Source organism: Monodon monoceros, unplaced genomic scaffold (genome assembly GCF_005190385.1).
Source record: "Monodon monoceros isolate NGI ecotype Baffin Bay Population unplaced genomic scaffold, NGI_Narwhal_1 Super_Scaffold_9, whole genome shotgun sequence".
NCBI lineage: Eukaryota > Metazoa > Chordata > Mammalia > Artiodactyla > Monodontidae > Monodon > Monodon monoceros.
In genome coordinates this window covers 46407039-46434002 of record NW_021703786.1, presented here as the reverse complement: position 1 = coordinate 46434002, position 26964 = coordinate 46407039, and the positions used below count along the sequence as shown (strand labels likewise).

General features: G+C 56.9%; 5 protein-coding genes and 1 pseudogene across 8 annotated transcripts in view; all 6 read left to right on the top strand.

Annotated features, from left to right (window-relative positions):
* Positions 1–2292: 2292 nt before the first annotated feature.
* Positions 2293–4041, top strand: LOC114889586 (spermatid maturation protein 1-like). The gene is given in 5 exon segments (XM_029212931.1): positions 2293–2963; positions 3063–3120; positions 3319–3738; positions 3741–3779; positions 3782–4041. Coding segments are annotated over 5 exon segments (924 nt in total). The 5' UTR covers positions 2293–2816.
* A 2107-nt stretch (positions 4042–6148) lies between these two features.
* LOC114888542 (uncharacterized protein SPEM2-like) lies at positions 6149–7873 on the top strand. Its single transcript, XM_029210697.1, has 3 exons — positions 6149–6286; positions 6430–6487; positions 6621–7873. The coding sequence occupies exons 1-3, from the start codon at positions 6149–6151 to the stop codon at positions 7871–7873; spliced, it is 1449 nt and encodes a 482-aa protein (XP_029066530.1).
* A 754-nt stretch (positions 7874–8627) lies between these two features.
* Positions 8628–11724, top strand: LOC114889560 (annotated as a pseudogene).
* Positions 11725–13622: 1898 nt separating this feature from the next.
* Positions 13623–15812, top strand: LOC114889665 (transmembrane protein 102). Its single transcript, XM_029213125.1, has 3 exons — positions 13623–13821; positions 13990–14373; positions 14475–15812. The coding sequence occupies exons 2-3, from the start codon at positions 14160–14162 to the stop codon at positions 15794–15796; spliced, it is 1536 nt and encodes a 511-aa protein (XP_029068958.1). The 5' UTR covers positions 13623–13821; positions 13990–14159; the 3' UTR covers positions 15797–15812.
* Positions 15813–17915: 2103 nt separating this feature from the next.
* Positions 17916–22851, top strand: FGF11 (fibroblast growth factor 11). Its single transcript, XM_029213126.1, has 5 exons — positions 17916–18108; positions 19765–19875; positions 20080–20183; positions 20799–20997; positions 21265–22851. The coding sequence occupies exons 1-5, from the start codon at positions 17916–17918 to the stop codon at positions 21441–21443; spliced, it is 786 nt and encodes a 261-aa protein (XP_029068959.1). The 3' UTR covers positions 21444–22851.
* Positions 22852–23000: 149 nt separating this feature from the next.
* CHRNB1 (cholinergic receptor nicotinic beta 1 subunit) overlaps positions 23001–26964 on the top strand; it is a 48746-nt gene continuing 44782 nt past the window's right edge. The window contains exons 1-7 of one of the 4 annotated variants that reach the window (XM_029211376.1): positions 23001–23127; positions 23213–23352; positions 23936–23980; positions 24522–24631; positions 24736–24844; positions 25210–25357; positions 25828–26037. In XM_029211376.1, coding sequence (XP_029067209.1) covers positions 23064–23127; positions 23213–23352; positions 23936–23980; positions 24522–24631; positions 24736–24844; positions 25210–25357; positions 25828–26037 — 826 coding nt within the window. In that variant the 5' untranslated portion in view covers positions 23001–23063. The remainder of the gene's footprint in view (positions 23128–23212; positions 23353–23935; positions 23981–24521; positions 24632–24735; positions 24845–25209; positions 25358–25827; positions 26038–26964) is intronic. The other 3 variants (XM_029211379.1, XM_029211377.1, XM_029211378.1) reach the window with 3 other exon arrangements.

Sequence of the window (26964 nt, the reverse complement as noted above, 5' to 3'; positions counted from 1 at the left end):
GCTGGGGACGGGGTGGATGGAGTCCGTGGTGAATCATGGGGTCCCCAGCCCCCCTCCGCCCCAGTTTGGGGGGCATCTGTCTACAGGGTTCAGGGCCCAGGGCCCTAGCATTTAGAGGCAGGGCTGTTGGAAAGGAGCTAGACCAGGCAGGGGAAGGGGTGGGAAAAGAAAATAAAGTTTCCATGGGTGGAGGTGGGGGCGAGAAGGGACAGTAAGGAGGCAAAGTTCTGGGGAGCCAAGGACCAGGGATTTGGGGGTCAGTGGAAGACAGCACTCACCCCCTATTCAGATTGGCACTAATGAACCCACAAAATGCAGCCGACGAGGATTGGCTCCTTCTCGGTGGTGTCTTGAAACCTTCCCGACAGTTTCTTTCCCAGAGGCCCAAACCGTTCTCTTTGGGCAGTACACTTACCACACATCCTTTCAAATCAAATTCTTCTGCTGGTGTTGCCCAACGCCGTCCCCACTGCCCTCCATCTGTTCTCAGTAAAGCTGACCGTTCTGTGCCCCAACCTGTCGGGGAAGCCTTTCTCCCCTGCTCTCCCCCTCCCCCCTCCACTGCTCCTTCCTTCAGCCTGGGGGCCAGGGGGAGAGGGGGCAGGTCAAAGGAGGGGGTGGGAGCTGAGGGGGAAGCGGCTTGAGACCAGGAAGGAGTATTCGAGGGGGACGGCGAGGGGGAGGGGAGGAAAACGGGGGCAGAGAGGGAGGGATGAGACATGGCGAGAAGAGGGAGAGCAGGCGGGATCCCTTTAGTGCCACCTCCCCCTCTGTATCCTACCTGCCCTGGCCCAGGGCTGAGGAATCCTTGGCACGTTTGGGGGGTCTTCGCCCCTCAAACCACCTCAGCCTTTGGCACGGAGATGAGCGGTCTGAGGACTGAGGAGAGAAGGGCTGCCCTCAGGCGCGGTGAGGGCTTTGGTCAAAACATGCACGGCCTGACAATCCCATGTCCCCACCCCAACCCTTCGCGGCTCTGTACACATTTTTAAACCTGGCAAAAGATGAAGAGAATATTGTAAATTGTCGGAGTCCAGCTCCAACGAGTCCAGGTAAACCTGAGGGATGGACGGCGTCGGCGAAGGAAAGAAGACCTGACACCCTTTGTAGATGTCAGCACGTCAAGCACAAATTTATTTTTCAGAGCGGGTATTTATATATAGGCAGGTTTCATCATCATGTACAAAATCAAAACATCTCAACATGTTCTAACCTCAAAATATTTTTGTCAGTTTTCTGCAAATGTCCCCAGTTTCTAGATGTACTAACAAGATAATTCCCCAAGTTCTCATTAGTTGCAGGTTATTGTCTAATAGTTAAGCCAAGCTATTATGTAAGTCTTTAATACAGAAGTGCAATCTTCGTGTTCTTTCTGCATGGGCAAGTTTTTTTTTTTTAACATCTTTATTGGGGTATAATTGCTTTACAATGGTGTGTTAGTTTCTGCTTTATAACAAAGTGAATCAGTTATACATATACATATGTTCCCATATCTCTTCCCTCTTGTGTTTCCCTCCCTCCCACCCCTCCAGGCGGTCACAAAGCACGGAGCTGATCTCCCTGTGCTACGCGGCTGCTTCCCACTAGCTATCTACCTTACGTTTGGTAGCCTATATACATCCGTGCCTCTCTCTCGCTTTGTCACAGCTCACCCTTCCCCCTCCCCATATCCTCAAGTCCGTTCTCCAGCAGGTCTGTGTCTTTATTCCTCTCTTACCCCTAGGTTCTTCATGACACTTTTTTTTCTTAAATGCATGGGCAAGTTTTTTGAATAGTGCCTTAAAAATATTTACAATATATCCTACAGTTCCTGTGTACCTGACTCCACTAGTAGCACTTACAATACCTCCTACGCTCCTGTTTATCACCTGGCAATTGTTGCCAGAGTATTAACCTTTCTTTATAGTGGACCCATATGAAAGCAAAATCATCAACAACCCCTTCGTAGGGCCACTGTTGTTCAATTGGGGGTGTTTTCCATAGGAACATCCCTATATTTCCATTTGTGTATTGCGTTCCCAGTTTCCTGGGGCTGAAATAGGTACTTTCCATTTTGTAATAACAATAGTAGGGGGGGTAGTAGTTTTTCTAATTTTCCTAACCCTGGGCGCAAATCCCCCTTGTGCTGTTTCCATATATAAGCTTAACACAACCAAACAAATCAATACAGATGTAGTCCACCGTCCTGGCACAGTGCTGCTTTGCAGTCCTGCCTGTGATTGCATCATGACTTTGTCACAGCGCAGAGACTCCAGGATGGAATATTGTAAATATAAAAGTTTAACTGTTGGTTTTGCCTGCTGTTATGTTGGGAGGTAGGGGTGGGGCTCTGAAGAAACAAACCCTGGAGAAGTGACTCTACCAGTGAGGGAGGAGGAGGGTGTCCGAGCCCACAGCCCTTTCCAGTGAACAGCTCTGAGGTCAGAGAGAAAGGGGGAGTGAGTGCTGGGGTGAGGTGGTCATTGGTAATGGGGTTGTTTGGGGAGTTAAGATCAGGACCAGTGTTTGTGCAGAGGTCAGAGCCTGGCGTAGAAGACCAGGCAGAGGCTGATGGGGACAGACACCAAACAGGCCAGAGGGCCTATGGGCTGGTGCAGGTGGCTGGCTACAGGAGAGACACGCAAGGTGAAGGGTTTGGCCTCTGCTAAGCCCTGGCCCAGGCTGGAGGGTCAAACACAGGCCCAGGACTCTCCCTCTTGGCACATTTTGAGGGAGAGCCCCACATCACTGTGACCTGCTTACCCCCAGGAGCCTCTGGGACAGGAAGGCGGCCGATGGTACTGTGGGCACAGTAGGTTGGGGGCCTAGGGACCCCCATGGCCACGGCTGAGTGGCCCTGGCCCGGGTGGGCCTCGTGTCACAGCCCCAGCACCAACAACTGCCAGGACCTGGGCAACTCCATCCTGTCGCTGCTGGACCTCATCAGGATCTGCGTTAACACTGGCGTCAATACGGTGACGCTGGTCAGGGTGGGGCCGGGTGGGAGGGTGCTGGCAGGATGGCTGGGGGGCAGGCCGGGTGGCGGGGGCCTGCCTGGAGTCACTGTGTCCTCCCCCACCTAGCCGTGGCGCAGACTCCGTAGCTTCTTACACCAAGTGTTTCGTGTTATTTGTGAGAAAGGTAAGTGGAGGATGGGGAGGTTGGGGAATAGGAAAGGCAGAAACCAGGTGTTCTAGCCCTGACCTTAAGCGGGCCCCTTCCTCTCCCGCTCTCCCTGCTCAGACACCGTAATTATGCAGATCCTCTTCCTGCACCTGCCTCTCCAACCCTGGAGAAGCCAGGCTCCCCACCAGCCTCTCACCTGTCCCCGATCCACAGAAGCTTCTGAGTTATGCTCACCTGGGAAGCAGACCCAGCCCCCGAAGCAGAGCGCCCCTGCAGTCGACCTTCGGTGCACCATGGACCCTGTGAAAATGACCGTGTTGCCCCCACCCACTCGCCACTGTCGCCATCGAGACTCTTCAGCACACTGCGCCCACCGCCATGTAGCCTGGGCTCCTGACACTGACAGCGATGACGAGAAGACCCCACGTCAGCACACAACAATCTGCTCCCACAACTGGGATTGCCCCAAGGACTGGGAAGGCTTTCAGTCCACCCAGGGGTTCTGGACTCCCTGGGCCCAGGCTGCCGTGGAGCCACCTACCCAGACCATCCGCTTCCAGCAAACTGCAGAGGGAAGGCCGCTCAAAAGAGAGATGCAGTCAGAGCTGGGCCTAGAGGCCTACGCATACCCTGTGAACCCCCGCCCCACAGCCCTCAGGCCCTGAGCCACAAGAACGTTCAGTGGTGCCCCAAGCAGAACAGGAGCAGTGCTCGCCAGCGCAGCCACCCATGCTGGGCTCGGCCCACATCCCAGACATCCCCCAGCACCACTCCTCAGGGCACGTAGCCTGTAATGCCAGAGACGTGAGGGGGTGGCTGCGGGAGCTGACCAGGGAGGTGGAGGCCCTGTCCCACTGTTACTCCCCGGTCTCTGGATCCAGCACGGCTGAGGGGACGGGAAAGGCCTGGGTATACCGTTCCCTGACAGAGAGGTGACTGGAAGAAGAATAAAAAGAAGAGAGGAGGTGGTTTGTGGTGGTGTGGGGGGTGCCAGGGCCCACACAACACCCAGAAGCCTGGTTGCTAAGGAAATGATCTCCCTGGCAACAGGGCCTAGAGAGCCCTGAGGACCCTCATCAACCTCTTGGCCTCACCAGGCCCTGTCCTCAGCCCTTCCCCAGGCCCTTCTTGGTTCCAAGGCTCCCACCTGCCTCTACTCTGTTTAGTGCCCAGGGAAGCCCCCCAAATCCCACTCCAGATCCCCAGGCAGTACTGCACTTGAGTGGAGACCCTCATCCCCATGGCCTCAGTCTCTCAGAGGTCCGGCTCCCACCAGAGCCCTGGTTTAGGCTGTAACCACAGGTGAGCTGTGGTCCCTCTGAAGCCCTGGTTCCTTTGGGGAGGGATGGCTGAGTGAGGGTACCCAGGCCCTCACAGTTCCCCAGTCAGAACCCGAAGCTCCTGTATACTCGAGAAGGCTTGGAGCGGAGGATAAAATATTGAGGACACTCTCAAGGGCTGCGTCCACACAGCCCTGTGTGACCTCACTCCTCTGATTAGCACTTCCATGTCACAAATGAGGAGACTGAGGCTCAGAGACGCCAAGTGACTTATTCATGGTCACACGGACACCAAGGATCAACTTCGTGGCCTCAGACGCTCCATCCCCCTGCTCCCACAGGTAGATTCCCATTGCTACTGGCCCATCAGAGTCTCCTCCCACCTTCCTCAGCTTCCCACGTAAACTCATCAGGATATTGCATCCACTGGACAGCAGGGAAACCCAGGCCCTACCTACTTCTAGACACTTGGGATCACACACACGCACACAACCTGGGAACAAGGAGCCAGGTCGAAGGGACTAGACCTCACCTTCCATACCAGATGGGTTCCTGGAATGTGAGCAGATAGGCCTTTTATGAATCACCCCGCTTCTCTGTTCATTTTCATTTGACTAACGTTATCGATCATTTTAAGCTGATTCCATTAAGTGGGTCTATATTGAGCACCTGCTATGTGTTTGGAGTCTTAATGGAAAATGCCCACTGGCTCTTTCTATTTCTTTCTTTCTTTTTTTTCTTTTTGGCCATGCAGTGTGGTTTGCAGGATCTTAGTTCCCCAACCAGAGATTGAACTGGGGCCCTCATCAATGAAAGCGTGGAGTCCTAATCACTGGACCTCCTGGGAATTCCCTGTTCCTCTATATCTGTTGAGATGTTCATTGTGCAAACAAAATGACTTGAGGTTCCCCAGGTACCACTTTCACAGACCCCAGCAATGAACCCGGTTTATAATAGTAGATTCCTTTTGTCATATCACAATTACATCTATTTTGTGCTTTGTGAATTTCATGTGGTTTTCTCAAGACAGCAGCTAACCGGTTTTCAACTCGGAGGGTTGGCTCAGTGGGAGGGCAGTTGGTTAGGAAGGAGAGAAACCATGGTTGGGGGTGGTCTCTGGCAAAGGTGGCAAGCCCTTGCTCTGAAGCGAAGGGGCCAGTGGGCTCAGTGACCACCAACACATAAGGCTGCAACCCCCCGCCAGGAAGGGGTGGGTACGGTGGGTACTAGAGGGGTTATGACAGGGAAATGGGCAGGACAAGGAGGGGATGGTGCAGTGGGGCGACCCCAGAGGGGACTCTTACTGTCACTCATCCATCTAGTCACCCTCGCTGCTGGCCCCAAGCAGGCGTGGGTGGGGAATCACAACAGGCTACATAAGCTGCCATAATGTCTCGAACAATGAAATGGAGGAAATCCTTTATGCATGATTCAGTCCCTATGAAGACTGTCTCTCATCTGTAGCAACCATGCTTGCAAATCAAGTTAAGCAAGGCCCCATGGAGACAGAAGGACAGACTGAACTCTGGGGACTAGGCTCCATGTAGTGGGCGCCGAGGGCAGAGATGGCCACATAAAGGGCCAGCTGAGTGGATGAAAGCTTGGCCACCTCGGCATTGTGACTCCCTGCAACGTGTCTCATTATGACCACGCTCCCTCACCTGTTGGTGGGTGTCCGCAGGTCCTGGCATGAGTGCACTGTGGGTCAGGGCCGGTGGGGGGGGGGGCGGCCCGCGGCCCAGGTGGCCCTAGGACACGCCACCATGGAAAACCGGCTCTGGTATGAAAACCTGGGGTGCTGCCATCAATACCAAGAAAGTACCCAGAATGCGGAGGACTTCCTACTCCTGCTGCTGGGCCTTGTCGTTCTTGTCAGCATTGGGATCAGCATGGCAACTATGGTCAGCGATGGTTGGGGACCACCAGTAGGGGTGAAGAGGGCTGAGGGTGGGAACCAGCTGCAGCCTGCACCTCCGTCTGCAGGAACGGTGAGGGTAGAGAGCCTGGCCTTCATTTTCACCCACCCCACCCCACCCCACCCCAGGTATGGCATGGGCTCCAGAATGCCTTAGACAAGACCATCTATTGGATTAATCAGAAAAGTAAGTACGGAAGACAGGTAGGGGGTACCCCGCCCCCGCCACTCCCAGGGCCCTAGAAACCCAGGCCCCCAGGTTCCCAACCCTGAACTCTTCTGACAGTTGCCCTGCCCTCATGGACTCTCGCCTCCCCCAGATGAAATCTCGCAGGCTTGTGAAAGTTCCCCCAAACATCCTCCAGCCAAGGCCCAAGATGTCCACACCCACTGCATCCTGGACCCTGTGGAAGTGAAGATGGCCCGCCCCACTTGCTACTCCCTGTCCTCCTACCATCATCTCGGCAACCGTAGCCGCAGCTGCAGCCGCCGCCCCGGCAGCCACCAGCGGAGGCCGAAGAACCGCAGACAATTCCCCTACAGCCGCTCAGGCTTCCGTAGGCCGCATCGCAGCCACGGGATGTCACAGCTGCGGCCGATGCCCTCCTTTGATCGGGAGGACCCGGACTCCTACCTGGAGGAGGAGGAGGATCTTTCCTTCCCACAACCCAAGTACCCGTGGGGGTGCTGGGGAGGGCTCTACCAGCAGATGGGCTTGCCCTCCAACGTGGGCCTCTGGGCCTGCCAGGGTGGGATCCTGGCCAGCCTGCCACCACCCTGTCTCTACCTGTCGCCCGAGCTGCGCCGCATGGCCAAGCGTGTGGAGACCAAGTCCAAGCTAAGGCTGCAGTCCTTCGGGGCCCCCTGCTCACCATCCCGCATCTGGGGCAACGTGGAGGCTGACCAGTGGACCTCGTCTCCACCACCTCTCCGACGGCTGCCCCCTAACCCCTCGTGGGTCCCTGGGGGGCACAGCACTTACCCCTCAAGGGGCCAGCTCCCGTATGACTCCTGGGATCAACGGCGGCGTGGTCTGGAGGGCTCTGAGCCTCCATCCGCTCTGGTGCCTCGGGGCTGCCAGCCCGAAGCCTGGCAGCGCAACTCCCCCCCGGCGCACGGACGGAGCCTCCCCAGCTGTGCTCACAACCAGCCCAAGCGCAGCCCGCACCCCTCCACGGGACACTTGAACTACTCCCGGGATCCCCACGAAGTGCGGCGCCGGGCGGCCGAATGGGCCGAGATGCTGCCCGTGCGGCGCCCTCTGGCCACGTCCGCCTCCCTCACGGTGCTGGCCGAGGCCTCGTACCAGCCGGCCCCGGCTCCCAGCTCAGCGCTGCTCCTCCGCCCCTCCCAGCCCCTGCCCGACGTCCAGGCTACCGAGCACCCTCCACCCCCGCCCACCTTCATGCCACTCAGGCGGAACCTGGGGGGCAATGCCAACTACCAGGTGTATGACAGCCTGGAGCGGAAGCGGCAAGTGCAGGAGAGCCAAGCGCGGGCCAACTCGCTGCTACCTTCCACCTCGGCCTCGAGGCCCTCTCTGCACGGGAGCCAGACTGGGAAAATGAACTGACCAGCAGCAAATGGGAGCGGGGGCGGGGGGGCGGCAGGGCATGGAGAGAGGAATAAAGAGCGCCAGAGTCCAGGAAACACTGGTGATCTGTGGCTTGGAAGCGCCACTCCTTCTGCCAGCCTGGGTCCCTGCCCTTGGCTTCCTGCAATAAGAAGCCAGTGTCCCCTTCTTGGCCTGAGGGTCCCCTTGGTTTAGTGGCCACAGTTCTGCCAGCAGGCCCCTCCTGGTCCTATACCATGCACTAAGTAGGTCTGCAGCTGCAGACTCCAAACCACTGGTCTCTGGGCACCTCCTCTGTGTCTCAGCTGTCCCTGTCCCCAAAGAGCCTCATACAAGAAGCTGCTTCCAAACTGGGAGGTTCCACATCTGGGCAGGTCCAGCTCCAGGCCCAGTGAAGGGCATGAAGAAGGCTGAGGCTCTGGACTCCAGCCAGGCCTTCAGCAGGCCTCTGAGGCCAAGGTCTTCCTAGTCTCAAGAGGGGCCAAGAGACGGAATGTGTCATTCGAACAAGTGAGTGACCGGGCGGTGAGCGAATGAATGACCGCTCGAGGGGAGGTGTGCCGGCCTACGGGCCCTGTTTGACTGTCCAGGCTCAGCTTACCTGACCCTGGTTACCAGGGGAATGCCACCCTGGGCCCTCCTTTTCGTCCCCCTCCCTCACTGTGACCTCACCACCTGCCCCATCATGACCCAGTCTGGCTCCCAGTGACTATATGGAGGCCAGGGGACCCAGGCAGTCCTTGGACCCCCGGCCATGGGTGAGTGAGCCCTCTACTGAGCCGAGCCATGCTCTGGCAGCATCCCCAGGTAATGCCAGGAGCTAGGAGACTCAATTCTTTTGATCCTGATCAGATCCATCTTCCTCAACTTGGGGATGAACGTGGTGACTATGGTCAGGGCAGGATCTGGGCAGCGGGGTTGGGGGAGCCCTGGGGTCTTGAAGGGGCTGAGGTGGGAGAGCTGCTGGGGTGTGGCCGGACAAGGGTTGGATTTCAGGGCTCACCCTGCTCCCGGCCTCCCCCCTCCCCTTCTTCCCTCAGCTCTGGAGGCATCTGAAGAGATTCTTGCGGGCACTTTTCAAACGCATTTTCCCCAAAGGTGAGTGGGCGCCAGCGTGGGCTCAGGGGATGTGGGCCTGTCCCCTTTCTTCTATCTCTGCCTTGATTCTCAGCCCCTCAGGAAGCCAGGCCCTGACCCATCTCGCCTTTCCCCGCAGACAAGCAAGCCAGCTGTGTAGGCAGCCATCGCATGCGCATGCGCTGCTCCGTGGATCCCAAGAACCTGCGCTCAAGAGTTTCTTCCCGCTTCCGCCATCGCCCAAGCTTCCTGCTCGGGCACCCAAACCACCACCCAATCTCCTGGATACCAGACACAAATGACGAGAAGGCTTCTGAGTGCTGCTGGATGGCGCCTCAGTGTGGACGGGCTGCGGCTTCCACGGAGGCTCCACGGGGACTGCGGAAGGAGCGGGTAGTGGGAGCTGGGGAGGCCCCTCCGGTCACAGCCTTAAAGTCCCAAGCCAACTTTTACTCCGGGTAAGAGACATCTTCGAAGCTCCGCAGGATGAGCAAGGTGGACGTGGTTCCACTCCACCTGCCCCAAGAGAGCAAGACTAAGACCCCAGACTCTGACCCAGCCCAGGCCCCAGCCTGGGCCCAGACCCGCCCCCCAGTTCAGCCCCCTGCGCATGCTCCTGCCAAGGCCCAGACCTTCTCCTCAGCCCACCCCACTGAGCACACCTCCCCCAGTCCGAGACCTGCTCCCGAGGCCACGCCCATGAGCACACTTCCGCCCAGGCCTTCTCCCTAGTGCACCCCACTGGGAACACTCCTGCCAAAGCCCAGACCTTCTCCTCCACCCACCCCTCTGAGCACGCCCCACCCCAGGCCCAGCCTTGCTCCCCTTCCCCCCCCCCGGAGCCCCCCCCCCCCCCCAGGCCCAGACCCCCTCCCCAGCCCTCACCCCTGAGCACAGCCCTGCCCAGGTCCAGGGCCCTGAGCATACCTCAGCCCATACCCCAGCCCAGGCCCAAGCCCAGGCCCCCTCACAGGCCTCAGCCCAGTCCCTGGGCCACATATCTGTCTGCACCCTGACCCATGCTCATCTGACCTATACCCATGCCAACACTCTGGTCCCTCCCCCAACTTCTGCCCCAGTCCCTCCCCCAACTTCTGCCCCTGCTACTACTCCTGCCCGAGCCCCTACACCAGCCCCTGTCCCGACCTCTGACACAACCTCTGTCCTAGCACTGGTCATGGCCCTGACGACCACTCCAGTCCCTTCCACCACCCCTACCCCCATCCTAGATTCTATTCCCTCTACCTTGTCTGCCTTCAGCCAAGGCCTCTCCTCCGGCCATGTGATCTACGATGCCCGCAGGGTAAAGCAGAACTTATTCCATGTGTGTCCCCCTCAGAACTCTGGGTATTCCAGAAAGGACTTGGGTACCCTCTCCAGGCCCCAAGAGGGGCATGGTCTGGTGAGCTCTGGTACAGCTGAACAAACACTCAAGCAACGTAGTGGGGACAGTGCTAAGCCCTCCACAGGATCCATACTGGGTTACCTGGAGTTGGGGAATATGGAATGGAAGATCTCAAATGATGCCAAAGACAAATTTGTATAGTCCAAGACCTTCCCTTACTGCAGCTTCCTTCCTTGCAGGTCTGAGAAGAGAAACACGGACACCCAGACTCCAGTCTACCCCAAATTCCTGTACTCCAATGATGCTGCACCTTCTCAACCTTGCTTCCATTCTCGAACCAGTGCCCAGAGCTCACCATGCACCATGCCTCCACCATGCACTCTTTATCTGCCTCTTGTTTCTCCCAGATCATGGGTCCTTCATCAACACAGCAACCACCAGAAGCCCTCCACCTTAATACAACCCCCCACCTTTCCCCCAACCTCCAAGTCTCCTCAGTCTGTCCTCTCTTCCCAGGGCCCCATCCCTCCCCAGTTATCCACTACTTCCCAAACCCCAAGCCAGGCCCAACCCCCTGAACTTCATGAGAGTCTAGGCCTCAACGAAGGCTCTGTCCTTCCAAGGACCCCAGGCCCTTCCAAAGTCTGCAGAGTTTCCAGAAACCCAGGCCTTACCCCAAACCCAGGCCTCCCCCAAGAACCCAGGCCTTGCTCAAGATCCAGGCCTCCACAAGCTTCCAGGCCTTACCCAAGATGCTGGAATTCACAGGGGCTCAGAACATACCCATAACCCTAGCTTACACAGCATTCAGGAATTAATCGAGATCCTGGCCCCCATAAGGGTCCAGCCCTTACTGAAGACTCTGGCTTATCCAAGAGATCAGGCCTCCATAACAACTCATGCCTTATCCCAAATCCTGGCCTCCACAGGAACCCTCTAGGAACTGACTCTGTCCAAGTTTTGGGCCCACATCAGACCTGAAAGTCATTTATATCTGAGGCAGTTCGTCGAAAGGAGGATGCGGGGCAGCACATACCATGGACTTCTGTCCCACCCAGTCAGAACTCCTGCTCTCCCAAGGCTCAGGTGGCCTACAATGACCTGCTAACCTTCTCAGAGGTACCTGTACTGACTGAGCTGCAATCACCCTCCCGGCGAGCAGGCAGCCAAGACTGGGTGTACCAGCCCATGGATACAGTTCCTCCAGCCTGCCAGAACTATCGCCAGATGTCTACGCATCCCAAAACCAGCTGGAAGCCCTACTGTCCTGGGTCAGGCACCCGGCTCGGGCATGTGGTCTTTGACGCCCGCGAGAGACAGTTCAGAGCAGGCAGGGACAAGTGCGAAGCTCTGTCTCCCAGGCACCTTCACCGAGAGACATCCAACAACTCACCAGAGACCATCAAGGAGTGGGGATATCAGTGTGTGATGAGCACTTTAGAAAAAGAGGGGACAGATATGCATGAGGAATAAAGAGACAAGAGAAGTGTTCTGTTGTTATTTGAGGACATTCACCCCAGCTCCATCCCATAGGGCCTGATGAGGACCTAAACTATCCCTGCTTTCCTTCCATCGCTGTCTAGCTAAATCCGTTATCCCCAAGGCCCTAGAGCTGCATTGTCAATTACAGTAGCCACTAGCCAAATGCCTATTAGAATGTAAATTAGTTAAAATTAAGGAAAATTAATTCTGTTAAAAATTAAGTTAAAAATTCTCTTCCTCAGGGAACAGAATTTCCCTGGCATCCAGTTCTGTTCCCTGGCGGTCCAGTTGTTGGGACTTGGCGCTTTCCCTGCTGTGGCTGGGGTTCAATCCCTGGTCGGGGAACTCAGACCCCGCAAGCTTCATGGCTTGGCCAAAAAAAAAATTCTGTTCCTCAGTGCCACGACCTTCTAAATGCTCAGTAGGCACATGGAGCTAGTGGCTACTGTATTGGACGGCACAGATTTAGAACATTTGCATCATAATGGAAAATGCTATTGGAGAGCAGTGCTTTAGAGTTTAGAGCAATTTTCCTTTCCCTGTCGCCCACCCCCAGCATCTTAAAGCTCCCCCAGAGCCCAGAGAACTTAGTTCTTTTTAGGGTGGCTCAGAAGCCACCCTCTGGGGAGGAGGTAAGATGTGGGGATGGACACCCAATGCCTGATTTCCCCAGACTGTGAGAAAGAGCCCAGGCTTCAGTTTTCCTCATCTGGTCTCTTGGGTCACGACCAGATGTATGGAAACTTGCCTCCCCCGTTCTGGGCTGTGTTTGGGGCTCTTGGTTACTGAGGGAGAAGACCTCTCTTTGTCAGTGGCTAGGAAACCTTGTGTTTTAGGCTCCCCAAATTGAGTCCTGGATTCTGAGGGTCCCCTCCTTCATAGGCCTCTCAATTTTTCGAGGGGTCTCCACTTAATTTTCTTGCCCATGGACTTAGGCCTAGTTCACTGTGGAGACAGACCCCTGGGAAAAAGGCATGTAAGAATTCCTGGTCCAGTATGCATTGGTCTAATCTGTGAGCGTGTCTCTGGTGTCCTATCTTTCTGTCCTATTATTCTGGCTCCTAGTTTCATCCTGGACTTAAGCTGTGTCCATGATAGCACTGGTTGCTGAAAGCCATTTCCTTCCCCTGATAATTTTTCATTGCCTTCCCCTAGCCCAGCTGGAGTTTCCTCTGGACTTGATTTTCAGTCCTGATAACTCTTCTGTATACACACATAAGCTGCGAGATTGCAAAGTGTTTTCCCTGCCACCACTTGTGTGTCTGAGGTGGGCAACACTAATATGTCCCTTCCCTGAGTCAGATGTCCATCCCTGGGTCACTACATGCACACTATCGGTGTGTTCTTGTCTAACATTACCACCACCGATTCCAAGGAGATACATCCCAGCTGGAGAGCCCATTTCCAACACCTCTGTGGCTCAGCTCTGACCTTGGACAAGTCATGTGCAACCTTTCTAGGCTTGCAGTCTCATCTCTAAAATGAAGTTATAATTGCATGCAAGAACCCTTCTAGATTTAAATGACCAGGGCTCCTCTACTCCCAAGTGAGATGTAGAGTCCCCTATTTCTCCGCATGCCCTAGTGTATGTCCCTCATTATTGTTTGCTATTCAGATCCATCCTATTAGGCCTCTGTCCTAACCCCAAGGAGTGTTTGTGCGGTTGACCTGGCCTTGTAAAGACACAGAATAGTTTATCTCCATAGAAACTACAACTTCCATCAGGCACTACTTCAACGGAACAGGAAAGGATGTGGGGGCGTGGCCCCAACGCCCTGGTAGCTTTGAAGACAAACTACAACTCCCAGGATAGCCGCGAGATCTCTGCAGAGCGAAAGGAGTGACTGAACTCTGACTGGAGGCCGGGCTGGTCCGGAACCACCCCGACAGTCTCCAGAAAGGGGCGTGGTTATAATTTAGGGGCGTGACCTTGCAGGCAGCAGGAAGAAGTTACCTGTTGAATCTTCCTATCCATTCTCTTCCCAGCCTTTGTAGCTAACCCTAAGAGGGAAGCCGCAAGCCACTAGCCTCTTCTGAAAAAGAGGTAAGGGGACGTAGACAAGGGGCAGCGAAGGAGGCTATTGCATTCCTTAGGAGGGGCCAAACAGCTACTTTCTACCTGCTGAGTCAGGTGAACCGTTCCATGGGGGCGGGGACCGGCATATGAGAAAAAGGCAGGGACGGAGGAGGTATTTATTTGTTCTCTTTCAAGACCAAATTTAGGGCCCTTCGTCTGCAGACCCATTGGCGGACTGTGTCTTGGGAACCCTCTTGGCCTCTGGAAGAGAAAAGAACGGGGGCCAGTTTTCCGCAGCAAAAGGAACGGCCCGTCTGGGCTTCCTCCCGTCTGTGTATTTCCTAGCCCCCAAACGACAGAGCCATATGGCTTCCGCGGTCTGGGGGAGTGCTCCCTGGTGGGGCCCACCGCCCCCAGCCCCAGCCCGGCCGCTCACGGACATCGACTTCTGCTCTGGGGCGCAGCTGCAAGAACTAACCCAGCTGATCCAGGAGCTGGGTGTGCAGGCGAGCTGGAGTGAAGGTCCCAAGCCAGGACCAGATCTCCTCCAGGCCAAGGACTTTGTTTTCTCTTTGCTTGGTAAGTAACCCTCCTAGCCTTCGGGAACTTGCAGCTCTCAGCTCCGCCTCACCCCGCCCCGGCTCTGGATCACGCCTTTACGATCCCTTCTCTTTCCTTAGGTCTCGTTCACCGCCGGGACCCTCGCTTTCCTCCTCAGGCAGAGCTCTTGCTGCTTCGTGGCGGGATTCGCGAGGGCTCCCTGGATCTGGGGCCTGCGCCTGTAGGTCCCTACGCTCGGGGACCTCACTACGACGCCGGCTTCACACTGCTGGTGCCCGTGCTTTCGCTAGATGGCACTGGGCAGGAGCTGCAACTGGACGTGGGATCCTGTTACGCATGGCTCTTCCTCCCAGAGCAGGTACGCGGAACCTCGGTCCGGGAGGCATGGCAGGATTGCCTAGGACCCCCAGTCCCAGGAGGACGTGATTCGATCCACCCAGCCCAAAGCAAAGAAACTCCCAAGGATCCGCAAATCTCCGTGGACCAGCTACACGGTGACGTCACTGACCCTGAGGCACACGAGTCTTTGGAAAACTCACCTAGTAATGTTTCAGTGCCAGAGCTGCCTCAACAAGACGTAACCGATGTTGACTGTCCCTCACCACTGAAAAAAACGAATGGTGACGTCACCAAAGCAGCCGAAGTTAGCCCAGTGCCACAGCCGTCGGAGGCTCCGGAGGCATGGCCCACATTGTGTCCCGCCCAGGTGGCTGCCTGGTTCTTTGCTTCACTGGCTGCAGTCGCTGAGTCCCTGTTTCCGGTCCCGGGTGCCCCGCGCTTGGTCCACGCAGCCCGCCACGCGGGGGTCACCACCATCCTTGTGGCTACGCCCGGGCCCCCGCGCCGCCTCTTGCTTTTCGACTTGATCCCCGTGGTGTCCGTGGCCGGCTGGCCCCAGGGGGCTCGGAGCCACTCGTGGGCCGGCCCGCTGGCCTCGGAGTCGTCTTCCTTCTACCTGGTGCCCGGCGGCGGCGGCACAGAGCGGCCGGACGCCTCCGGCTGGCAGCTCTGCTTCGCCCGCCAAGAGCTGGCGCTCAAGACGCGCATACCCGTTCCCCTGCTGCAAGCGCACGCGGCGGCCCAGGCGCTGCTGCGCCCGCTGGTGGCCGGGACTGGGGTCGCGGCGCCCTACCTCCTGCGGACGTTGCTCTACTGGGCGTGCGAGCGGCTGCCCGCGCTCTATCTGGCGAGACACGAGAATGCGGGCGCCTGCTGCCTCGGGCTGCTGGATGAGCTGGGCCGGGTGCTCGAGGCCGGGACGCTGCCCCACTATTTTCTGAGTGGCCAAAAGCTCCGTGCGGGGGACGGCGCCGCTTCGCTGCTCGGGGCGTTGGCCCTGCTTCGCAGGGACCCTGCCCGCGCCCTGCGCGCCGCTGTGGAAGAGGCCAAGGCTGCACGCAAGGGGGGCGGCTTAGCCGGCGTGGGAGGCGGGGCCCATTAAAGACGCTGTTCCTACTAACCTCGAATGTGCTTCTGTTGGCCAGCGGGATGTGGAGGGGACTGCTCTCCCCTCACCCGGGAGACAGTCTGCTGAGCGCTTTGGGCCTGAAGAGCCCATTCTAGAAGGCCTCCTCGCCGGTTCCTCCGCTTCCTCCTACCCTCCTCCCGCCCCATCCCTGGCACAGGTCGTTCCATTCTGGCCTCTCCACTTTCCAAATCTGTGGCCAGCACCCCTCCCACTCCGGAGCAGCGTCTGGCGTCCATCTCCCGCCAGTTCTTATGGTCTTTTCTCTTAGGAGTCAATAGGGATGGGGGTAATATATTTGCTGAAAAAACGTGTAAAGGAGAGGGGTATGGAGACCAGGGACTGACAGTTTGTCTCACACAAAAGCAGAGACATTAAGGAGGCCGGATTTCACCCCAGGCTAGACCTCACCACCACCGCTATCTCTTCAGTTATTCCCCCCACCTTCCTCATCCAGTTCTGTCCTCCATCCCAGGCAATAGGGTCCCTTTCTCCATTCTCGGGGCATCCGCCATTCCATCTATCTAAGCCCAACCTCTCCCCCCATCCAGAGTTCCATTCAGTGGAGTCGCCTCCTTGTCCCTCCTTCTCTGAACCCCGAGACATGCGGCCTTGCCTCGGCTCCGCCTGTCTCTAAGACCTTCGCCACTCCCTGCCTCCAAGGAACCCCGGGGTTCCGCCCGCCCAACTTCACCCCCGCCACTCTTTCCCGGCGTCTCCGCCCCCTGCCCCGCCCCCGGGCCGGCTCTCGGAGGAGAGGGGAGCCGCTGTCGCCGCCGCCGCCTCAGCTTCCCACAGCCGCTACCGCTGCCGCCGCTGCCGCTGCTCCGCTTGGCCCAGCCGCCAGGCCCAGTGCTCACTTCGCCAGACCAGGGCGCTCTGCGGAGACACCCTCAATCCTTCCTGGGGTCCGGGACGCCTAGCCGGGCGTGGGGGGAAGCTCCGCTTGCGGGGTACAGGGAGGGAGGAGCCTGGAACCGGAGCCAGCGCCAGCCGACCCCGGATCGACAAGACAGGACAGGTTGAGGGGCGTCGGGGAAGGAAGAGGGGGTGCTATAGGCAGTCCCGGGGAGGACAAGGAAGCCCTGTCGCAGAAAGCTCTGATGCGCTCTGACTTACAGCGGGTCTGTTCACATTTGGGGACCCGTGACAACGTGGGTGCACTCCTCTCTCGGGGGGCTGGTTGGATTGGAGGGCGTGGGATCTAAACAGCACCAGCTGTCCGCGAGGAAATTAGGGGCTGCCAGAAAAAAACAAAAAAGCCAAAAACCTATGCTCCTTATTCCGAGGTGACAGAGGGCCCTCCAGACAACCACCTGGTGTAACCACTAGGAAGGGCGGATTTGGAGGTGACTTCAAAAGGAGTGGATGGTAACAAGGTGAGGAAAGGGGCTCAGCAGCTGGAATGCTGTGCCACTAGAAATGGGGGTGACTTGGTAAAGAGCGGTATCGTCCAGAGACAGGGTCTGGGAACCTCTTCTTGCTGATTGGCGACAGTCTGGATATTTCAAGGCATAGTTTTTTGGGGATTTCAGTGAAAAAGAGTGGGGGATTCTTCACTTAGAGGGTGGCAAAGGAAAAGACACCAAGGTTGGGTTCTTCCTAGACACTGGCAACACCCCATCAGGGGTGGGGTGAGCTAATATCCCCAAAGCTAAGGACCCACACCCTTAAAATTACAAGAGTGGCTTTGGCAGGAGTGCAGGTCCCGGAAATAGGGTGGAAAGGTGCCTGGGGATATTGGAACCACATCCTGGAAAATTTGAGGGTCTTGGCTTTGGGATAGTGTTAGTGGGGGACAGGGACACTGGAGATCAGAGAAGGGGGAGTTTTCTGTAGGGGGCAAAGGTCGAGGGTGGGGTCAACTGAGCGGTACATAGGCTGCTGGGTCTGGCGAAGCTAGCACGAGGCCCAAGGGTGGGAGCTGGTGCCTGGGGTGGGGGTCGTCTAGGGCTTATCCTCAGGTCCCGTGGGTGAGGCGGCGAGTCGGACCGGAGAGTCAAGAGCATGTCCTGGTGAGCTAGCGGGCTTCTCCGGGGTGGCCCAGCGCGCTCCGGGAGCCTGCCGGTTTTGGGGTGTCTCCTCCCGGGGCGCCATGGCGGCACTGGCCAGCAGCCTGATCCGGCAGAAGCGGGAGGTCCACGAGCCCGGGGGCAGCCGGCCCGTGTCGGCGCAGCGGCGCGTGTGTCCCCGCGGCACCAAGTCCCTTTGCCAGAAGCAGCTCCTCATCCTGCTGTCCAAGGTGCGACTGTGCGGGGGGCGGCCCGCGCGGCCGGACCGCTGCCCGGGTGAGTGGCTGGGGCGGGGTCTCCGGGCCCGGGGTCTCTCTGCCTGGGAGGTTGAGGCCAGGGACTCGGAAGAGCGGGGCCCGACTGACGGGGGCTCCCCGAAAGTGAAAGGGGGTGGGCCTGGACCACAAACTCTCGGCCAGACGATGCCTCAGTTTCCCTTCTCTCTCGCCCGTAACCCCGAGTCTCCTTGCTTTCGAGGGCAAGGGGAAGGCTTGAGGGGCTAAGCCTGGTGCCCCGAAGCCTGGCAGCTCCCACTCGGCCCCCCTCCCAACACAGGAGTCCCCACCCCCACCATCCTCTGCCTACGTGCCGTCTCTCGCGATTCTTTCAATGCCGAGTGGAGGGGCCTGGGGGTTCCGGACGCCTGGGTCACCCCGAGGGTTTCTGCGGCTCCGGCAGCCCCGCCCCCGCCCCGGTTCTCCCGCTCCTCCGAGCCTTGGATCCGTTCCTCCTCGCCGAGCTTGCCTGGCTCGGTACCAATCTCCCCAAGCTCTCCCCCGGGTGTCCTTGCAGCTACCTCGCCAGTCCGCCCCTCTGTGCGCCCTCCTCCCGTGACCTGCACTTCAAGAAGGGAGCTGGGCACTCCCCCATGACCGCCTACGCGACTCAGAAATCGGGTCCCACGGGCTCAGGGGACCCTCTGCCGCGAGGAACTCAGACACACTAAACGGCTGGATACCCGCACGGAGACTGGGGGTCGTACCATCTACGAGGGGGTACCGGGAACTCGGCCACAAGCGCCGGGGGAGGAGAGTTGTGAGGGTTAGCGTGTGGTCCCCGTCCAGGTGCGACAGGCGGGAAGTCCCTCTGGCCTCGCTCCCGTCCGCTCTCAGCTCCCCTAGGGGGAGACCCCCCACCCCCCGCTGGCGTCCTCCTCCCCCCGCCGCCGGCCCTCCGCAGTGGTACGGTCCGCAGCCCACCCTTTGAGTTGGACCCAGCCCCCACGTGAGTCAGCCTGCCTCACCAGCTCCCTGGCCCCCTCCCCCATTTCCTTGGTTTAGTACCGAATATCCCCCATCCCAGGCGGGTTACCTGGCTGAAGGGGAGAGGCTGAGCCTCAGGGAGGGCTGGGCCCCCGCGAGCCAGCAGACAGACAGACAGACAGACAGACAGATGGGTCAGTGTCAGAGAGGCCGGCGCTGGGCCAAGGCGAGGCCCGCGCGAAGCGAGCGTCAGCCGCAGCAGCAGGTGCTGAGTCAGCGTCAGGCCCAGTCCCACCCCCACTCCTGAGGGGGCGCCCCTACCCTGGGGTCACCTTAATGCCCCCCACATTCGCAAACACACTGCCCCTTCAGCAGCTCTGCCTGTCTCCCTTTGTCCTCTGCGTTTCCATGTATCTCTCCCCTTCCTCTTCCTTCTTCTCCCCTCCCCCCATTCTGGTTGATCTGTAGAGCAGGAATTAAGCCTTTAAATACATTTCAATCAATTAAACTGAAAGCTGGTTAGAGGAAGCAGAAGGGACCCACACCCCGGCTTCCTCTGGAGTCAAAGAGAGGTGGGAGAGAGCTTGCTTAGAGGGTCAGGGAGCTGGGGCCCTGGGACCCTCTTCCTTCCCTCCATCCTCCTTTCTTTCTCTCCTCTGATCCCGCCAAGTGTAGCAATGTTTCTGGGAACAGAGATGTCATGTTCCAAGATGAATGTCTCTCTCTCCAGAGCCTCAGCTCAAAGGCATCGTCACCAAACTGTTCTGCCGCCAGGGTTTCTACCTCCAGGCGAATCCCGATGGGAGCATCCAGGGCACCCCAGAGGACACCAGCTCTTTCAGTGAGAGGGGAAGCCAGCTGCTGGGTGGGAAGGGGGAGCGCAGGCATAGGAGATGACAGTCCTATTGTGGCTTCAGGTTCTGTTGTTTTCAGTCTGGCTCTTTGACCCTGCAAAGGAAGAAGTAGAACTGGGACCAGAATTGAGGAGGGGCTCGGATGGGGATTGGAGGCTTGGGGTACTGATACCCCTTCTCTCCACCCCCAGCCCACTTCAACCTAATCCCTGTGGGGCTCCGTGTAGTCACCATCCAGAGTGCCAAGCTGGGTCACTACGTGGCCATGAACGCTGAGGGGCTGCTCTACAGCTCGGTGAGACAAGGGGACAGAGTGGCCTGGAGTCAGGGGACTCCCCTAGCTACAGCCTTCCCAGCTACAGATATTTTGCAGCTCAGGGCTTCCTCTCCCTCCAGCTCTTGCCTGTCCTCACTGCCTGCTCCCAAGCACCTCCTCTAGCGTCCCTCCAATCCCTTCTCCTCCAATAGCCTCCTAAATACCCCCAGGCTCTTTGAATGTCCAACTCTTCCAACCTTTTAGGACCCCTGTGTCTTCTCCAACCTCCTCTAGACCTCATTATTACTCACTTCCCCAGAGTCATTCAGGATGCTGGGGAAGGATTCAGGAACTCCTCCAAGCAGAAACTCCCTCCAGGTGCCCTGGATGGTGAGAGGTTGGGAGTAGAGCAGAGAGAAGTTATCTTCTTATCCCAGGCCCCCAGAAGTCTAGGTCCCGGCCCTCGGGGGGCCACCAGACTCTTCCTCATCCTCCCTTTCTCCCAGTTCCTGCGGGGACTCAGAAGTTGGCTCTCCCAGTCTCAAACGTATGGATTATATCCTGCCTTGTTTTTCCCAGGGCTCCCTTCTGTTCAGTGATGTGTCTTTTTGTCTTTCTGTCTGTGTGTGCCTTTCTGGGTCTTTGTCTCCTCAGCCACATTTCACAGCTGAGTGTCGCTTTAAGGAGTGTGTCTTTGAGAATTACTATGTCCTGTACGCCTCTGCTCTCTATCGCCAGCGTCGTTCTGGCCGGGCCTGGTACCTGGGCCTGGACAAGGAGGGCCGAGTCATGAAGGGAAATCGAGTCAAGAAGACCAAGGCAGCCGCCCACTTTGTGCCCAAGCTCCTGGAGGGTGAGTATGGACCCCCAGGGAAGAAGTGGACCACATGGGACGGTATTGACCTAGACATGGACATTTAGTGACACACAGCTAAGGGGCTATAAGTGTTTTAAGAGGACACATGCTATGACAGGTCAAGCCAGGAAGGCTTTGGCCTTTGGAGGTTTGGGAAGCTCTCCTTCTGTGGGTTCCCAGAGGAGGAGTATAGGGGAAGGGAGCCCTTTCAGAGCTCTCTTGGTGCCTAACTCTCCTTCCTGCTCCTCTCTCTCCCCTTCACAGTGGCTGTGTACCGGGAGCCTTCTCTCCACAGTGTCCCTGAGACCTCCCCTTCCAGTCCCCCTGCCCCCTGCCATGTAGTCCCCAGACTGGAGGCTCCCTGCTCTAGCCACCACCACAGCCTGTCTCCCAGCCCTGCTTCTGGCCCTGCTCTCACCCCTGCTGCCACACTCATGCCCTGAGCAGCCATGTCCCACCAGGTGCTCTACCCTGAGGGAGCCTAGGGGCCGGCCATGACTTCCGGGGCTGCTGAGACACTTAGATCCTTGGGACCGGGAAAGGGGTCAGAGAGGGGGATGTCTGAAAATGGTCCTGGCTGATCACTTCTTTCCTTCCACACTCACACCCTCCAAAGCCTTTTCCCGAGATGGTGTGGGGGGGTTCCAAAACTGACAAAACCAGGGCATAAATCTTCCCCACCCCGGGCTCAGCCAGTTCCTGGAGCCCTTTGCCCTTTTCATGGCCACCAAGCCATAGACTTATAGGTCCACTGCAGCTCAGGTTAGTTTCCTTCTTTCGCTTCTCCACCTTTTGCCTTGTTCCAGACAGGCTCTGGAACACCAGGCACCCCAGCCAGGGCCATTTCTGCACCCAGGGTCTGTGCTGGAACACAGGCATGCTGCCAGGCTCTGTTCTGGATCCATCAGGCTTCTGTCCTTCACCCAGATGGACCCCTGGTTTCCAATTAGAGAGTAGCTGGATTTGGGCCCTGTCCAGCTGTTGGTCTTGGCCTGAATTGGGCCAGTCTCAGATCACCACAGGTTTAACTTTCTTACCCCAGAGACACCCAATTCTAGAGCGTGGTGTTCTAGACACATACAGAGCCATACTTCCGTCTGAATCTCAGCTCTAGGACATAGACCACGACTCTCAGCCCTTCCCTCTAGGATGGAACTAGAGCCTATATAGGCATGTTATTGCTCTAGAGTAAGAGTTCTAGACCCATGCTTCCACTTTCTCTAGTGATACCTGTTAAGCAGGAGCTCTGGAAAGGACCCAGTTATGATTCACAAAGAACTAAGTCCAGAACTTCTTGTTTTCCCTAGACAATTTTCCAAAAATCTTATTCTTCCTATAGAATGCTAACCTTATTTTTTACATGCAGTTTCTAGCTCCTGCAACTCAGCTGGGGTCCTGCCAGGGAACAGAGGCTGAGGAAGGGCAGAGGAGTTTTGGAAGGAATCCCTGGCTCATAGAAGGGCAGCTAGGATGGGAAAGTGGCCAGAACCATGGCATGACTGGACCTGTGCCTGGGTTGGGGGGACATGAACACTTAGCTACCTCAGCAGGAATTCCTTCCAGGTCCCCTTTAAAGCTGAGGTCTTTAGGGTAATGGGTCTAGAATAAAAAAGACAAATGGGACATAGCTTTGAACCCCCTCAAATGAGGAGACACCAATTCAGCAATAAGTCCCACCCTTCTCCCCTACAGGTCAGGCCAAGGAGGGTGAGGGTCTCTTGGTCTCTAGACCTCATACACCCCTCCAGCTTCTAACTGAATAGAACTGGCTTTACCTCAGCTGGGTGTTAGGTACCCAAAAAGGCTCTGCTCCCAGGGGACCAGTCTCCACTCCATGCTTTCTCAATTAAAGACGATTTATACAATTGAAGTGTTGTCTGCCATCTGTGGGTAGCAGGCTTTGGCAGTCGCTCGGGGAGGGATCAAGTCCCAGGGGCGGGGCGGGTAGGCTGGCGGCTGCCCCCCAATAACAGGTGCACATTCCTGGGCGCCTCGTCACTTCCCCTGCGCTGGCTGTCCTGGTGGCTCACCCAAGCGGACTCACTGAGCGACGCAGGCGGGCTATGACCCCAGGGGCGCTGCTGCTGCTGCTGCTGCTGGGGGCGTTGTGGGCGCCATTCGCCCCGGGTAAGTCTGGGCCTCAAAGGGGCAGTGACAGAGCCAGAGGTCGTGGCCGGGCATCAGGGCTTCACTCAGTTCTCTCCTCCTCCAGGCGCCCGCGGCTCAGAGGCGGAGGGCCGACTCCGCGAGAAACTTTTCTCGGGCTATGATAGCTCGGTGAGGCCGGCGCGGGAGGTGGGAGACCGCGTCGGGGTCAGCATTGGTCTCAGCCTAGCGCAATTAATCAGCCTGGTGAGGGCGCACGCGGGGAGTTGAGGTCTGGCCCACTAGCCGGCTGGGGGGCGTGGCTTTAGGCAGGGCGGGACCCAGGGACCACTGTGGGCGGGGTCCGGGGCGAGGCCAGGCTGGGTGACTGACGGGCCGTTAGTAGAGATTGGGTCGAAATCGGACCAATGGACAAGCTGTGGGCGTGGCTGCTGGACGGGCCAGGATGGGGCCGGGCAGGATGATGAACGGGCCTGTGGGCAGATCTCAAAGTGGAGCTGGGGCCGATGGACAGGCCGGAGAGCGGACCTTGGGGCGGGGTCATAGGCTGGGGCGGACCTTGGTGCCGGACAGGGTCAATAAACAACAGCGGGCAGAGATTCACTCCGGCCGGGGCCGGGACTGGTAAATGAACTGGCTGGCTGTACGGCCAGCAGGAAGTTTACGAGATAGAGGCGGAGCTTAAGCCAACGCAGTTTATAGGAGGTGGGGCTTGAACCCAAGAGGGTGCGACTCAGAAAGAGGGGAGTTTCCAGGGAGAGTTTACCCACCAAGCCCCTCATTTCTCTACACTGACATCATATCTACCCTTTAAACTTTTCCCTTCTAGAACGAGAAGGATGAGGAGATGAGCACAAAGGTCTACTTAGACCTGGTACGGAGACCCCCGCAGGGTGGGAAAGGGCGGGCGTCCCGCTGCCTTTACAATTTCCTCGAATGTCCCGCCCAGTAAGATTTTTTTTTTTTTTTTTTGCATCACGGCCTCAGAAAACACATTTATAACTGAAACAGAAGCTTCAGGAAACAATACCTATCTTTACTGTGGGAGCTGCATTCCATGCATTTTTCATTCTAAATTTTTTTTTAACACTGTTTTGGGGCCACTCATTTGATTCCGGACCTATGAAAAGGGTCGTTAACTGCAGTTTGAAAACCACTGTTTTAGAGGCTAGCGTGCAACCCCCTCGTTTTTACAGAAAGAAGAAACTGGGGCCCGATGAGAGAGAAGGGGAAATTAGTTGATAGGGTCCCAAAGAGTGCAGGTGGAGTCTTAAACAGAGCCCCGGCCTCCAGAACCACAGACCATGCCTGCGCGGCTCTCCTCCCTTGCATTCCCTGCCCGGACTTCCTTCGCACATCCCAAGACTCCTTCCAGCCTCCAGCCCCAGACGGCCCCTCAGCCTCTGCTTCCCTAGGAGTGGACTGACTACAGGCTGAGCTGGGACCCTGAGGAGCACGAGGGCATCGATTCACTCCGCATCACTGCCGAATCCGTGTGGCTACCAGACGTGGTGCTCCTAAACAAGTAAGGATGTTCCCAAAGTCTGGGAGGTGGGGCAGGGCCTCTGGAGGGGCGCGGCCTCCGGAGGGAGGGGCCTGATCCCAGATGAGAAGATTCTTTCCCTGCAGCAACGACGGAAATTTTGATGTTGCTCTGGACATCAGCGTCGTGGTGTCCTCCGACGGCTCCGTGCGCTGGCAGCCCCCGGGCATCTATCGCAGCAGCTGCAGCATCCAGGTGTCCGGGCCCCACCTGGGAAGCTCAAGGCGCTCCTAGAGACCCTCACTCAGATATCCCTCCTCCATAATCCCCATGACCCTCACGTCTCTCTTACCCTTCTGATTTTCCGTTGAGTTTCATCTTCTCTGTCCACTTTCATTGACTTCCAGTCTTCCTCAGTGACCGCCCCCCTCCATTGTCCATGACCTCCCCGCATAGCCTTCTTATTCCTCTGTGACTCCACTTCTCTGTGATCTTCCCCTGGTGGTCCCTATCTCCCTAGTGCCCCATATCCTTTGACCCCTGTCTGCCCTGTGACCTCCCCAACTCCCCCAGCCCTGACCAGCTCTCTGGCAGCTCTAGTGACTCTCCACTCCATCCAGGTCACCTACTTCCCCTTTGACTGGCAGAACTGCACCATGGTGTTCAGTTCCTATAGCTATGACAGCTCAGAAGTCAGTCTGCAGACCGGCTTGGGTCCCGATGGGCAGGAGCGGCAGGAAGTGCACATTCATGAAGGCACCTTTATTGGTGAGTGGGCATGGCTCCCATGTCCATGGGCTTTATGATTTCCAGTTTCTAACAGGCTGATAAATATACTCCATCAGTGAGTCCCTGTGGGTTCAGCAAGATAGGTATAACTGTCTATATTTTGTGGTTATGGAAATTGAGACTTGCTCAAATTTATTAGAGATGGGCTGTCCAGCCCAGGGACCATATCTAGCCCCTTATTACATCAGTCCCCCGTGCTCTAGGATGTGGCAGAGAAAGCCATATCTGGGAATTCCCTGGTGGTCCAGTGGTTAGGACTCCACACTTTCACTGCTGAGGGCCCGGGTTCAATCCCTCGTTGGGGAACTAAGATCCCACAAGCAGCGCGGTGGCGCAGTGAGGCAAAAAAAAAAAAAGAAAAAGAAAAGAAAGCCGTATATCTGGCACCAACAAAGACAGGTTCCACATCTGTGTCACCTTCTCTTCTCCCCCCCCCTCCGCCACCCAAGAGAATGGTCAATGGGAGATTATTCACAAACCTTCTCGGCTAATCCAGCCTCCAGTGGATCCTAGGGGAGGGGGGGAAAGACGGCGTGAAGAAGTCACCTTCTACCTCATCATTCGCCGGAAGCCTCTCTTTTACCTGGTCAACGTCATTGCCCCATGCATCCTGATCACTCTTCTGGCCATCTTCGTCTTCTACCTGCCACCGGATGCAGGTAAGAGGGGAAGGGGCCCAGCACTCCTTCTTACCAATGGCTCAGGTTCTTCCTCTTCACCCATAATACAGGGAAGGTTTTCCTGCCAACTCAGGCCTTCATGAACTGTGCTTCAGCAATCTCACCCAGGTTTTCCTTTCAGGAAGAGCCTTTGCCTCTGCATCCAGATTTCCCCTCCAACCTCAAGCTCTACCTCCCCTCTGCTGCTCACTTCTCTGCACCCAGTAACTTCTGAACTCTTCCCTTCAGAATCCTAGGATCTCATCCTTGGAACTGCCACTCCTCTGACCAACAAACTCCCAGGCTCAGCTAATGCTTCCTTTCCCTTTCCCCATTCCTGGCATCCTCCCTCCCCCACTGGTCAAATGCCGCCTACTAGTCCCTTAACCTCCTGTGTCCCTTGGAAATAATAGCCAACATTTCTCTGGGAGACAGCACAATATGCTAACAGTAACCTTGGGCAAATTCCTTAATCTCTTAGTGTCCTGATCTGGAAATAGGACAGTCGTTGTCCCTCCCACAGAGGACTATTTTGAGGATTAACTGAGTTAATAGAACTATGCCTGGTACTCTGTAAGCTTTGTGTAAGTGTAGGTATAGTCTTTTCTAATTTGGAGCACTTGCTATAAGATAATACAAATAATGTGTTACATATATTAACTCAGTTCTAATCTTCACAACTCTGTGAGGTAAGTACTGAATTGTCTGCCCGTTTCACAGAGGCTAAGTGAGTTTCAGTCATTCACCTGACATTACACAGAGAGAGGCAGTGCTGCTGTTCCAACCCTGCTTAGTACTAGTCTGATTCAGAGACTGATATCCTAAGCTCTCATATTCAAAACATGCTTTCCTGGGCGTTCCCTGGTAGCCTAGTGGTTAGGATTCTGGGCTTTCACTGCTGTGGCCTGAAAAACAAAACAAAACAAA